We start from the raw sequence: 14599 nt of genomic DNA on the forward strand, positions 1-14599 counted from the left end.
TCAGCATGTGCTAAAGAGAAAACTTTATAGAGTGCTGAATACTGGCTGAGTTTAGGCTACAGGCTCAGAGAAACTACAGTTGGCATGAGTGAAAATTCTTAAAGGATTCTAGTTGAGAACTTGACTACATAAGGCTGAGAAGGGAGAGTTCGTGTTAATTACTTTGGAAGAGCTGCTCATGGGAAGAACTGCAGTCAAGTTTCCTAAACCAGACTATATTATTTGGCGTCTCATAATAGTAATATAGTTTACTGGGGCTTTTTTTTGGTTTTTGTTTTTTTTTTTTTTTTTATGCTGGAACACCTCACACTAAGCCATATCACCCAAGGCTCTGTCCAACCTGCCCTTGAACACTGCCAGGGATGGAGCATTCACAACTTCTTGGGGCAACCCATTCCAGCACCTCACCGCCCTTACAGTAAAGAACTTCTTCCTTATATCTCATTTAAACTTCCCCTCTCTTTAAGTTTGAACCCCTTACCCCTTGTCCTGTCACTACAGTCCCTAATGAGGAGTATATCCCCAGCATCCTTATAGGCTCTCTTCAGATACTGGAAGGCTGCTAAGAGGTCTCCACACAGCCTGCTCTTCTCCAGCCTGAATAGCTCCAACTTTCTCAGCCTGTCTTCATACCGGAGGTGCTGCAGCCCCCTGATCATCCTCGTGGCCCTCCTCTGGACTTGTTCCAACAGTTCCATGTCCTTTTTATGTTGAGGACACCAGAACTGCACACAGTACTCCAAGTGAGGTCTCACGAGAGCAGAGTAGAGGGGCAGGGTCACCTTCTTCGACATGCTGGTCACGCTACATATTCAGAGAACTCTGATGAATACTTTGCTTGGTAGTGAGTTTTAATCAATATTATTGGTAAAAGATAATTCTGAAGTGTAAGAACCTCTTATTTACTAAAAATTACTCAATTAACTTGGTATTTCAGAAGTTCTAGAATGGAAAATTCACCATTAAAATGCAATGGTGAATTGTGAAGATATTTATGCCAATATTGTAATGATATAATTCCTGTATTTGGTATTAATTCAAGCTGTAATTCAAGTTTTATAATGCTCAGTTACTGATTACTTTTAAAAAGTCATTGTTGATACTACAGAAAGACATATGTTCGCAATTATCATTATCACTTCGATTATAGAAATGGCTGCATATCCACTAATTAGATACAAGAAAGCATGTCATGGTTCCCTGCAATAATATTTTCAGCCAGTAATTCTTCAGTAGGTGATCCACTCTACATTATTTTATCTCTGGCCTTAGCTTCTGGACACTGTTTGGCTCCCTGTCTTCTTCTGCCTTCATCTTCCTGCTGAACTTTTGACTTTCTCAGAGTCTCAAGAAAATGTGAAAACAGAGCTAAGGAAATAGTTTTTAATTTTCTTAGTATCTATTAAAATGTATTACTTATTCATTGACTATACTTCTTTTCATATTGTGTGAAAACAGGCTGTAGTTATATGTGCAATTGCAAATATTTTGACCAAGTATTTTTAAGTTTTAAAGATAGAAGTTTTAAAAAAAAGTTATTTTTTATATCTTCTCTCATCTGTTTTATATTTTTTATTATTATTATTTTCTTTGCTATTTCTAGCTTTATGTGGTGGAGATGTTAGAGGACCTAGTGGAACAATTTTATCCCCTGGTTATCCTGATCTGTATCCAAATTCACTGAATTGTACATGGACTGTGGATGTTACCCATGGAAAAGGTAAATAAATCTTTCTGTGTTTCTTAAATATCTTAAGTCCAGTGTTCTTTCTACACATGTAGATCTAGGGTAGCAGTAGTGAACTAGGAATTGCATTGCTGATTTCTGGTTTTGTTTTTATTATAGTTATTCCCATAATTCCAGAAGTGGACTAGGCCCTAATGCTTTCCACAGAGCAGACACTCCCTAGAAGTTTATAGTTGGAAGTGTGCACATTAATTTGTACAGGTGAAAGAGGATGGATGCTTACTCTGATGAGGAAATGTCTTGGAGAGAGATTAGCTGGAATACAGATACACAGATTTGTACTAACAAAAAACTGAAGTGAAGGCGCTACTCATGACACAAGAAATGAATGACATAAATGAGGGTGGAGTTGTTTAAAATATTGCTCATTATGCTAAATTTACATAAATTTACAGCTAGTCATGACTAGCTGTCTACAAGGAAAGGTCAGCAAGAAAAGTCCTATTATTTTGAAGAAACTGTTCCAGGTTATCAAGACACATTTTCTGGGTAGCAGCATATAAATGGCAATTTTGTATGCATTTATGGAATTAATAAATACACTGAAATAAATGTGGGATAAAAAATAATAAATTACAAAATCCAGGAAGAGAATAGTTAAAGAGGTGAGAAAAAAATAATGACTGATCACAGTAGCTGAAGGACAGGAGACTTTTAAGAAAAGAGTTGCATGTTGAAGCTAGATTTCATGGTAAAGAAATAATGTTTTTAATTTTTTCTCTGAGAAAGGCTCTTAGTAAAAGCTCTTTCAAAGAAATATAAAGACACATGGGATTTCCAGACAGCAAAATTTCTTTGAAATAGTGTCTTTTTTACTTTAAGGTGAAAGGTTTTGTGAGTAGGTGAGAGAAGATGGTTCGAACTTTTGGATTTTTGTTGGGTTTGGTGTTTTTTTTTTTTTCAAATGTGTGAGTGATTGCATGGTGCTCTTCTAGTACGCGTGGAAAGATCTAGAGAAGCAGAAAAAATAATGTTAAGGAAATAGACAGGTATGATAAAAGAAACTGAATATAAATAGAGTGAGGTGATAACACAAAACGGAGAACTAAATTTGTATCACTGGAAAGAATGTAGAAAAAGGAATGAGAGGAGAGAAAGTTCAAATCGGAACTATTGAAAAAAAACCACTATATATAATGAGACTCCTGAGAAAACAAATACACCAAAATAAAGTATATAGGGAAAGAGGGTAATCATATATAAGTGCATTTATACTTACAAGCACATTTATAAGCACATCTGTACTTATATATATATGCACTTATGTTGATGGAAGCACATTCTTATGTCAATGTATTTTATATTACGAAATTGTTAATAAAAACATTAAATATGAATGCTGTGTTGTAATTTGATGTGGGCATTTTGATTCACGCTGCTCAAAGATCTTCTGGAAGCAATTGAAGAGGGAGGATTTGCTGTGAGAAGGAAATAGGAAATATTGTATGAGTTTCTCCTATTTTGTTCTTGTTGGCAAAAAGGTATTAATACTTTAAGCTCTTCCTGTAAGTACTGCCTGAGGAAGATAGCTCTCTTCTTATGACAATAAATCACAGACTTTCTTAATTAAACTTTAAACTTCTAGCAGTAAAGTTCTGTGACTGAGTAATTCATTAGACCACTTCTGTATTTAACAGACAAATGCATGTATATTCAGGATATGAATAATCTTATGCTGAAAAAGTACTTAAAGTGGATTAAATGAACCATCCTTTGAAGGTGCCTAGAAGGTGTCTATTTATCTCCATCATCTAATGTCCAGGGGTTTATATAGTCCACAGATGAACTGTCACTAGGAAGACTAAGTTTTAGATAGTTTCCATTTGAGAAAATTAATTGCATACATATAAATTGATTATTTTAAAGTGAGGAAGAAAACCTTTGTTCTGGAAATCTCATTTTCTGCTCTACTTCAAATATAATTTCAACTTCAGAATTTCAAAGAGTATCTTCTAGTGGTCACTAGTGATAATGATTTTTAAAAATAATTCAAGTTTTCCTTAGGATTTTTTTTTGTTGTTGACAAAATTTTGTAGTTTAATGTCACACTACTAAGAAAATGTGGAAACTTGTAGCTTCAGAATGCTGTGAGGTACTTGTTTAAAAACACATCTTTATTCTATGATTCTATGTTGCATTTTCATAGTGCTGTTACATAATAACTGGCAATTAAATGCATATGGTTCATTCAGGTTTAAATTTTACATCTGGATATGTTGTATTGCTAAGAAAAACTGTTTCTGTGTTTATATATGCTGTCTTAAATAACATTGTATGCCTACAATATAAATACATATATAGTTTAATTTTACTGTTCATGTGTACCTAAACTGCTGGAATTTTGTAATGATTTTTTATTTGCGTTCAGTATGGACCAGCATTATGATTCTTGAATGTCCATAAAAACTTGATGTGATTTTATTTTATTTTTTACTTTTTTAAATTTGTTAATCAATGAATGGAACCTGCACTTTAAATATGGTTATGTTTAGTAGTTAGTATTTTACTTTTTCTGTGGTTACCATGAAATTAAGTATGTGATGCAACTGAATTTGTGGAGTGTCAGGGTTGTATCTTAAACCCTTTACTAAAATAACAGTTAGCTTACCCATCTCCCAATAGTCTGGATTATAATATTGAGAAATGGCATTAAAGTATTATGTCTTCCTGTCTTCGTTTCAGATTTTAAATATTCCCTTTATAAAAAAGGGGCATAGGTGGCCTATGAGAAAGAATCTACCTGAACATGTCTTTCCAAATTCTTCTGTGGAGAAGACACAATCTGTCACAAGGCATATGTTAATGTCAGAATATTTTCTGAAGAAAACTAAATTGTACTGAAACTGCTGGAATATACCTTAGGGTTTTGCTTAGAAATGTCATGGCAATCTGGAAAATTGATTGAAAAATTCCCTTGAGTTTGGTGTTTGAACAATACTCAGTGAAGCTCAGCTGTGATTCACAGGAATTCTACTATTTTGAGTTACTACCATAAAATTTCTTTGGCATTTCTGATTTTATTGTTGCAATATACATGCATGAAAAAAAATTACCAAAATCAATTTTGAGTGCAGTAAATGCAACAAATATTACCTGAATTTCAGCCTCCTGTTGTATTTCTAATTTTTCTTTTTTAAGAGCTTTTTATGTCAGATCAATGGTGTCTCCTATGTAAAACTATGAAAATAAAAATTAAACTATTTACTAGTTTATCGATCCCAAACTTATATTTGTATGAAATAGCTCAAAGGATATGCAACATTAATTCCAAAATTCAGTATGTGATTTTGCTAATTTATTGTCACACAGTCTAGGAGAATAAATAGGATGCTCAAAGCAGATAAATGGCTTTGCTCATATACTTATCAAATCAGGATTTTTTAAAATCCAGGCTAGATCTCTTGGATTATCTTGTTTTATCCTGTGCATAAAGCACAACTCCATCCTGTAATTTCTGTATCAGTGCTACTAAGTAAGGTGTGCTTATCTGGCTCTGCAAGCTGCAGTAAGTGGGGTAGTAGAGTGGAGCTCTAAGAAGAGAAGGAGGTATCTGAAAAAAAATGAACAGTTTTCCAGTCCTCTTAAAGGAAAGCACAGTCTAGAAGTCTTTAAGACTCAAGGGATTTCTCTTGTTGTTCCCATTTGTATGTCCAGCTGACAACACACAGTATAGCAAAGATGCCAGTATGTACAAACACATATGCATACAAAGGCTAAGAGAGACAGAGAAAAATGTGTTCACTGGTATACAGAGAAACACCAACATGCTTTGACAACCTTCCAGGTCCTGGCCCAGGAGCTGGGCCCCAGATCCCACTCTGTCCAGGTGCTGTTCCTCTGTACCGTTGGCCTTTTTTCTAGGTGTTGCCCCTTGAACTCATGCTGCTCACCAGATAGTCCATATTGACGTTCAGTAGTGGCTACACATGTGCTCATGCTCTGGGCAGAGGCCTCACACACTAAATGGTCAGGAACAGAGTTTAAAAGTTAAAAGAAATGGTTTTGTTTTTTTTTTTTTTCTGTGTCTTTTCTGTGCATTCTACCCAAAGATCATGATCTGATTCTTAGTTACAGAAATGCAGAAAAAGTAATTTCTCTTGCTTGACCTTTAAGTCTTTTATCGCTATTGTGTTCCAGAATATATTTTCCTTTCTAGATGTGTGATTTCTATCCGATGGTTTGCAAAAGAACACACTGTTGACATATGCTACATCTTATTGAGAGATTTCCCTTCTTAGGGGGAGGAAGTGCTGCTGTTACTGTATGCAGCATTAGAATATAGTGTCATACATTTTATAACCTTTCCTTGTACTTTCCCTGTACTGCTGCGGTACAGGGACTGTAAGAAATAAAGTTTACCTTTCCCATTCTGCCATAAACAGATTGTAATTTTGAACATCCATAGTGTATCATCAGATTTTATATAAAAATGCAAGGACATGTCTTTGAATACTACAGATCAAGCATCCATGTTTTGCAGGTAAAGGCAAAAATCAAAGGCAGTGTCAAAAAAACCCAGACCTGCTGCAAAGGTATTTTAATACTAAAATCAGGAATAATATGAATTTTTAGAAAAATTGGATGTCTTAACTTTCTGAACTGATTCATCATGAAATGCATGAATTTGATCTTTGATTTAAATACATTGATGTTGACAGTGTGATATGTAAATCTAATTCTGGTTTTTCTAATAGGAGTTCAGTTCACTTTCTACACTTTTCATTTGGAGGATCATCATGACTACTTACTAATAACAGAGAATGGCAGTTTCACACAGCCATTAGCACGTCTAACTGGCTCAGAGCTTCCTTCACCAATCAATGCTGGTCTCTATGGAAATTTCAGAGCTCAACTGCGCTTTATTTCAGATTTTTCCATATCTTATGAAGGATTTAATATCTCTTTTTCTGGTAAGGAAATACCTGTAATCCCTGGCACCTGAAAAAGATTTTTTTTTCAGTATTTTATATAAAGGTAAAAAAAAAAGTTTAAATTTGAAGTGATTTTGATGAGTACATACACTGAATCATAATATTATAGAAGTTGTTTCCTAAGCACAACAGTTTCAAAGCAATCAAACCTCTATGCTTCTGTAGAGACATCCCTGATACATGACAGAACTATTCTAATTTCAGTTAGTGAAATTCTAGATGAGCTGAAGAGTAGACTGTTTAAGTTTTTATGTTGTGCTATTGTTTTAATTTGCTTCATGTACCTGGGTCATTTATGGATGTAACAGACTGACAAAGTCTGTTGTGTTATGCAACTTAAATACATTGTGAATGTATTCATTAGTCTTACTTTTTAATGTAGTATAATTTAAAAATTTATGCATTCATTTTGGTTTTAAATTTGAAATATGTATTGATAGTTTAGGTGGAAATACACAGAAATTACTAGACTGCAAGATTACAAATATGACTGAAATGTTCTCACCCGCACAAAATTACTTGTCTTCTTGTTTTTCAGAATATAATCTTGAACCTTGTGAAGATCCTGGGATCCCACAGTTTGGTAACAGAATAGGATTTAATTTTGGAGTGGGAGATACTCTGACATTCTCCTGTTCATCTGGATATCGTTTAGAAGGAGCTACAGAGATTATTTGTCTTGGTGGTGGCCGACGAGTATGGAGTGCACCTCTTCCAAGGTGTGTGGGTACGTGGTCAGCTGCTTTCATTTGCTTGTATGTGTAGTCATTGTCCATGGAACTGCAGATTTACAGATTGGAAAAGCATTGTACTTTTTTTAATCTACGCTACTACTCCCCTTATCTCCTTAGTCAGATTTAATCTTTTCTTAATATATTTAGTGTTAGAACTGTAAGTGAACTTCATAGTCTGTTCTTCAAAAAATTTCAAATTGAGAACACAATACTCTTCTTATTTTGCTTAGTAAGTTAGGAAAACTGGCTATAAATTTAAATCAGCATTTATCATTTCAAGTGCCTAATAATCAACTCCTTTATGTCAGTGAACGTTTCCAAGTGATACTTGTATTACAAAGCTGTGTAAATGTAGTTAGAGCACTTAAACCAGAGTTACTTCATAAAACTAGGTACATGTATAGGATTTCAGTCAACTTCAGCTTCCTATATAAATTAGAGAACCATATCTTCACAATTTCCCCAGAACAGTTGTTCTGGTTTTAAAATCGTAAGTAGGATAACTGAGAGGAAACACTTTCTGATGGTTCCTAACACTCTCCACTCATTGTAGGGTTAGCCTGCATATAGAGCTCTGACAAGAAACTTTTAATGGCTAGTGTTGTCTGAACTGAATTCTTCCTGTATGTCTTGATTTTCAGTTCTGTTGAAAACTGTACAAACAACAACAAAATCTCTAAGAAGTAGGAGAGTTGCTGAAGTGTCTATTTATTTAAGAGTGCTATAAAGAAAGGTTTGCATGTTAAATATCTCTATCGATGTGCATTTGAAATATCTTATTTATTCATCCTAAATTGTACGGTAGCAAAACTTAAGTTCCCTTCAGAATCTGATTGTACAATAACTATTGCTAATTATGAGCTACACAGTCACATGTGTATGGATGTGAAACTAACACGGTGTTAGTTCTATTCCGATGCTTACCTTGGTATAACAAAAATTCTGAATTTGGCATATGTATAAGGGACATTTACATATGTATGTACAGAAGAAATTCTGTTAAATTATACACCACTAAATTTCCCAGATTAAAGTAAATGGGTATATTCTCATGAGACTGGTAAAATAAATGGCAAGAATACTGAAGTGATCCTGAAGCAAATATAAGACAGAAAATTTAGTGTTGCAGTTAAATTTAAAATTAAATAAAAAGGGAAGGAAAGAATTGCGATACTTTGTCCATGTTAATTTAAAACACGTCAGTGCTAAAAAAGTGTGAATTAAAATTATGTAAGTAAGAAAACTGAATGCATGCATAGTTGTGAAGAGAGGTTTAATTTTAGTAATATCTGGAAGTGTTAATATACTGAAGATTACCTGATAGATTATCAGTAAAGAAGAACTTGTGAATAAGCATAAATGAAAAAGAAATTTCTGTTTAGTTTTAATGATACAGAAAATAATGTTTACATTTAAAGGGGTGGGGGGAAGAAAATAAAAGCTGGAATACAAGCGTCAGTTATTTTCCAGGCAACATGTTTTCCCCTTATCTTTGAAAACGAAAGAACGACTTAATTATTTTCCACTCATAAATATTAGGTCTTTGTTGATTTTGTGTTTAATTTATATACTATAATTCAAACAGCTGGAGAATAGAAATTCATGCTGGTCATTTGTATTCAATTCAGACATTTACATATTGTTTCTGTTGCTTATGTTGGGCATTTTCTGCCAAGGTGATTCATAAGCATTAATGCTTCTGATATCATATACTCACACATGACTTGGGAACCAACCACTGTTCATAGAATTTGTGTTCAGCTTATCAATACAAAAATACAATATAAGACAGACACCAATAAACCGGAGAAAATTTGGTAGTGGATATAATGATAGTTCACTACAGAATACCCTTCCAGTAGGTAATACGGGTAAGACTGCACTGGTCTTGGTCCTGTTTGCCAGAAGACACCTCGTAACAACAGATTTTTGCCATGCATAAGTAAAGCCTGTTTTGGACCTTCAGTCAGTGTCATACTATCACTCAAATCTTCATGCCATATTGCACATTTGTGTAACTTCATGCTATTAAAAAAAAAAAGAAAAAGAAGTATTCTGGATGTAGCACTGTCCTTAAATACCTCTGAGTATTCTGAACACACACACACACATAAAAAAAAATACTGTGTTTTTGTATCACAGAAGCACCACAAAGAAACTAGAAGATTCTCAGAACCGTATAGTATTTATTATAGACATGACTAGACTTCTTTACACAGACTTAGCTCTGAGCAGTGTAGATGGATACCATACTTCACCATTTAGCCAGTGAGCCAGGATCTTTTCCAGGATTGGATGCATTTAGCAGTATAGACAAGAGTCAGGTGACCCAAGTGCTTCCTTAGCATATGGTGAAAGTACTTCCATTCACATGATGGTCACAGTTGTTCTAGTCATGTACCCAAAAAAAAAAATAATATAGAAGACTGAGGACAGTAACTTTTAAAGTAGTAACTTTTAGTTTCACCTGAAATATTATTTCCAAAACTATCTACATAAAAATACTTTAGATCTGGTAGAAGTTCTGAGAAGGGCTAGGAGGAAAGGTAGAAAGATAACAATCTTGTAAACATTTAATATAAACAGAGAAATGGTGGAAGTGTTTTCCTATAATAAATGGCAAAATTAAGTAGGTCAGGAGTTTCAATTCTCTCTTCCATTAATGCAAGAAAAAGAGATGTTCAGCTGAAAATCCTACTTTTTTGGTGTAAAACAGAAATAATTTTTTTTTCTTTCAGTATTAATTAAATTGTGGACATAGTTCTGGACAATGATATACAGAAATTAAAAAAGCAGTTTTAAATGTATGTGGATTACAGGATTATTTGTAATTCTTGCCAGAACATTTATCAAGCATCCCTTTCTGGAAACAAAAGGCCAGTGGGCTAAGTCCTGAAACAGAGTAGCCAATCATAATATATTCTAAACCAAATAAATTGCCAGTGACTCAGAAGCTGTCTTTCCTATTCTTACTCAGAGCGGGCAAATAGAGCGGGTCGAGGCAGTTTGCACGGGCAGGCGAGCGGGCAGGCAAGCATACAGGCAAGTGGGCTAACCGCCTCGTCAAGAGGACTCGCCTGGAGCACAGGAGGAGGAAGAAGTGCTTGTTTGTGTGTAGAGACGTAGACGGATCGATCGAACTGATAGATCATGGTTACAACACGATCAAAAGCTGTAGTGAGTATCCAGGTATCCAGACAGAGCCTTCCTGCCGTGCAGGTCTCCAGCTGCAGCAAATGCCTCAGCCCGTCACTTGTATTGGAGGGAGCCGGTGACACTGCTTGTGTTCGCTGTGAGCAAATAAATGATCTGCTCAGGCAGGTGGTTGAACTGAGGGAGGAGGTAGAAAGGCTGAGAGCCATCAGAGAATGCGAAAATGAAATAGATTGGTGGAGCCACACCCTAAGGCAGGGGCAGAGGGAAGTGGTTGAACAAGTGATGGATCCCCTTCCCTCCTACCATCAGACAGAAGGAGAGAACTTAACGGACAAGGATGTATGGAGGGAGGTCCCTCCTCGGAGAGGTAGGCGAAAACCCTCACAATCCCTTCCTCCCTCCCAGTTGCCCTTGAATAGCAGGTATGAGGTCTTGGAACTACAGAGCCAGGTAAATGGAAATAGAGAGGTACATCTATCTAGTGAGTCACCTAGGGCATGTCACTCACCCCCATGCCTTAGAACTTCCCCAACCAAGAAGAAAAGAAGAGTAATTGTGCTGGGTGACTCCCTTCTGAGAGGAACAGAAGGGCCCATTTGTCGACTAGATCCATCCCACACGGAAGTCTGCTGCCTACCTGGGGCTCGGATTAGAGATGTTAAAAAGAAACTCTGATCTGATGCAGCCCTCTGACTACTATCTGCTGTTGGTTTTTCAGGTTGGCAGTGATGAAATTATTACAAGGAGGGCAAGGGCAATGAAGAGAGACTTCAGGACCCTGGGACAGCTGGTTAAAGGGTCTGGAGCGCAAGTGGTGTTTGCCTCCATATCTGTTACAAGCAAGGGTGAAAAGATAAATAGGAAGAGTCTGCAGATTAATGTATGGCTACGTGACTGGTGCCATAGGCAGGGTATTGGGTTTTTCAATCATGGGCTGCTGTATGAGACACCTGGTTTGCTGGTGGCAGGTGGGATACACCAGTTCCAGAGGAGGAAAAGGGTTTTGGGGCAGGGGTTAGCAGGGCTTATTGACAGGGCTTTAAACTAGATATGAAGGGGGGAGGGGATTTAACTGGGCCTGTTAGGGACAAGCCCAAGAGAAACATGCTAGGGCTTGAAGGATGGTGGACTAGGGAGGACTATCAATCTATTGTTTCATTTGTGGGAAAGGATAGTTTAGACCCTGTCCCGTAGGGGAAAAAGGGTACTAGGACAAGAGTTAGCAGAGCTAACTCACAGAGCTTCAGGTTAGATTCAAAGTGTGAGGGGGTCATAGCTGAACTACTGGGGCATTGTTCTACTGTTGATGAAGACCAAAAGGCCTCCTGCCTCCCAAGGGTGCCATCAGCATGCTCTGCTCGCTCCCTGAAATGCCTGTACACCAATGCATGCAGCATGGGGAATAAACAGGAGGAGTTAGAAGCCTGTGTGCGGTCTAAAGGTTGTGATCTAGTGGCAATTACAGAGACATGGTGGGACAGCTCACATGACTGGGATGTGTTCATGGATGGCTATGTCCTTTTTAGGAAAGATAGGTCAGCAAAGTGAGGTGGTGGAGTTGCTCTTTATGTAGGCTTTCTACAGGCAACTGGAAGTAGCCTTGCAAATGCATGCCTTAGTCCTCATGGGGGATTTTAACTACCGTGATATTTGCTGGAAGACTCACACAGCCAATCATTCACAGTCTAGGACGTTCCTCCAGTGCATTGATGATAACTTCTTAATGCAAATGGTGGACAAACCAACTAGGAGAGGAGCGCTGCTGGATTTAATACTCACCAACAAGGAGGGTTTGGTTGAAGTGATGATGGTCAATGGCAGCCTTGGCTGCAGTGACCATGAGATGGTGAAGTTTAGGATCCTGTGTGGGAGGAATAGAATACCTAGCAAGGCCACAGTTCTGGATTTCCGAAGGGCCAACTTTGGCCTGTTCAATCAACCGCTAAGGGAAGTCTTATGGGAAAGGGTACTAGGCGGTAAAAGGGCTCATGATAGTTGGTCAGCATTCAAGGACCACTTCTTCCAGGATCAGGATCAGAGCATCCCAATGGGTAGGAAATCAAGTAAGGGAGCTAGGAGACCAGCATGGTTAAACAAGGAGCTGCTGGGCAAACTCAAGTGGAAAAGGAGAAGCTATGGATTATGGAAAGAAGGGCTGGTCACTTGGGAGGTATATAGGACAGTTGTTAGAGGATGTAGGGAGGCAATTAGTACAGCTAACGCCTCCTTGGAAATTAATCTTGCTAGCTGGGTTAAGGACAATAGAAAGGGCTTCTTCAAATACATAGCAAATAAAATTAACACAAGAGGCAATATAGGCTCATTGCTGAACGAGGTGGGTACCCTGGAGACAGAGGATATAAAGGAGGCAGAGGTGCTGAATGCTTTCTTTGCCTCTGTCTTTACTCCCGCAGACTCTCTCCGGGGGCCCCAGATTCCTGTAGCCCCAGAAGGAGGCAGGACAAAGGAGGAGTTTGCTTTGGTAGATGAGGATTGGGTTAGGGATCAGCTATGCAGTCTGAACATCTATAAATCAATGGGTCCTGATGGAATGCACCCACGGGTGAAGCGGGAGCTGGCAGAGGTCATTGCTAGGCCACTCTCCATCATCTTTGGTAAATCGTGGGAAACGGGAGAGGTACCTGAGGATTGGAAGATGGCAAATGTCACACCAGTCTATAAGAAGGGCAAGAAAGAGGACCCGGGTAATTATAGACTGGTCAACCTTACCTCCATCCCTGGAAAGGTGATGGAACAACTTATTCTTGACTCCATCTCTAGACATATCAAGGATGAGGGGGTTATTAAGAACAGCCAATATGGTTTTTTGAGGGGGAAGTCATGTTTGACCAACCTTATAGCCTTCTGTGAGGAAGTAACTAGGTGGAGGGATGAAGGTAGAGCGGTAGATGTGATTTTTCTTGATTTCAGTAAGGCATTTGATACTGTCTCCCACAGCATTCTCATAGATAAGCTAAGAAAGTGTGGGCTTGACGATCAGGTAGTGAGGTGGATCAAGAACTGGTTGAAAGGAAGAAGGCAGAGAGTTATGGTCAATGGGGCAGAATCTAGCTGGAGGTCTGTGACTAGTGGAGTCCCTCAGGGGTCGGTGCTGGGACCAGTGCTGTTTAATATTTTCATCAACGACCTGGATGAGGGAACTGAGTGTACCCTCAGCGAGTTCGCTGATGACACTAAATTGGGAGGAGTGCCTGACACACCAGAAGGCTGTGTTGCCATTCAGCGAGACCCGGACAGGCTGGAGAGTTGGGGTGGGGAGAAACTTGATGAAATGCAACAAGGGCAAGTGTAGAGTCTTGCATCTGGGGAAGAACAACCCCATGTACCAGTACAGGTTGGGAGTTGACCTGCTGGAAAGTAGTGAAGGGGAAAGGGACCAGGGGGTCCTGGTGGATAGGAGGATGACCATGAGCCAGCAATGTGCCCTTGTGGCCAAGAAGGCAAATGGCATCCTAGGATGCATTAGAAAGGGTAGTGGTTAGTATGGCAAGAGAGGTTCTCCTCCCCCTCTACTCTGCCTTGGTGAGGCCGCATCTGGAATATTGCATCCAGTTCTGGGCCCCTCAGTTCAAGAAGGACAGGGAATTGCTTGAAAGAGTCCAGTACAGAGCCACAAAGATGATGAAGGGAGTGGAACACCTTCCTTATGAGGAGAGGCTGAGGGAGCTGGATCTCTTTAGCTTGGAGAAAAGGAGACTGAGGGGTGACCTCATCAGTGTTTACAAATATGTAAAGGGTGGGTGTCAGGATGATGGAGCTAGGCTTTTTTTCAGTGATATCCAGTGACAGGACAAGGGGCAATGGGTGTAAACTGGAGCATAGGAGGTTCCATGTTAACATCAGGAAGAACTTCTTTACCTTAAGAGTGACAGAGCACTGGAACAGGTTGCCCAGGGAGGTTGTGGAGTCTCCTACGTTGGAGATATTCAAGGCCCGCCTGGACAAGTTCTTGTGTGATGTACTCTAGGTTACCCTGCTTTTGTAGGGGGTTGGACTAGATGATCTTTTGA

The 14599-nt window shown here is 38.3% G+C and overlaps 1 protein-coding gene across 3 annotated transcripts in view; it reads left to right on the top strand.

The window, feature by feature from the left end:
* Window positions 1-14599, top strand: part of CSMD3 (CUB and Sushi multiple domains 3) — a 604683-nt gene that overhangs the window by 367738 nt on the left and 222346 nt on the right. For all 3 annotated transcript variants that reach the window (XM_005150930.4, XM_005150931.4, XM_031050517.2), the window contains 3 exons: window positions 1604-1720; window positions 6442-6657; window positions 7217-7405. In XM_005150930.4, the coding sequence (XP_005150987.2) occupies window positions 1604-1720; window positions 6442-6657; window positions 7217-7405 (522 nt within the window). The remainder of the gene's footprint in view (window positions 1-1603; window positions 1721-6441; window positions 6658-7216; window positions 7406-14599) is intronic.

Source organism: Melopsittacus undulatus, chromosome 1 (assembly GCF_012275295.1).
Source record: "Melopsittacus undulatus isolate bMelUnd1 chromosome 1, bMelUnd1.mat.Z, whole genome shotgun sequence".
In the NCBI taxonomy this organism is placed as follows: Eukaryota; Metazoa; Chordata; class Aves; order Psittaciformes; family Psittaculidae; genus Melopsittacus; species Melopsittacus undulatus.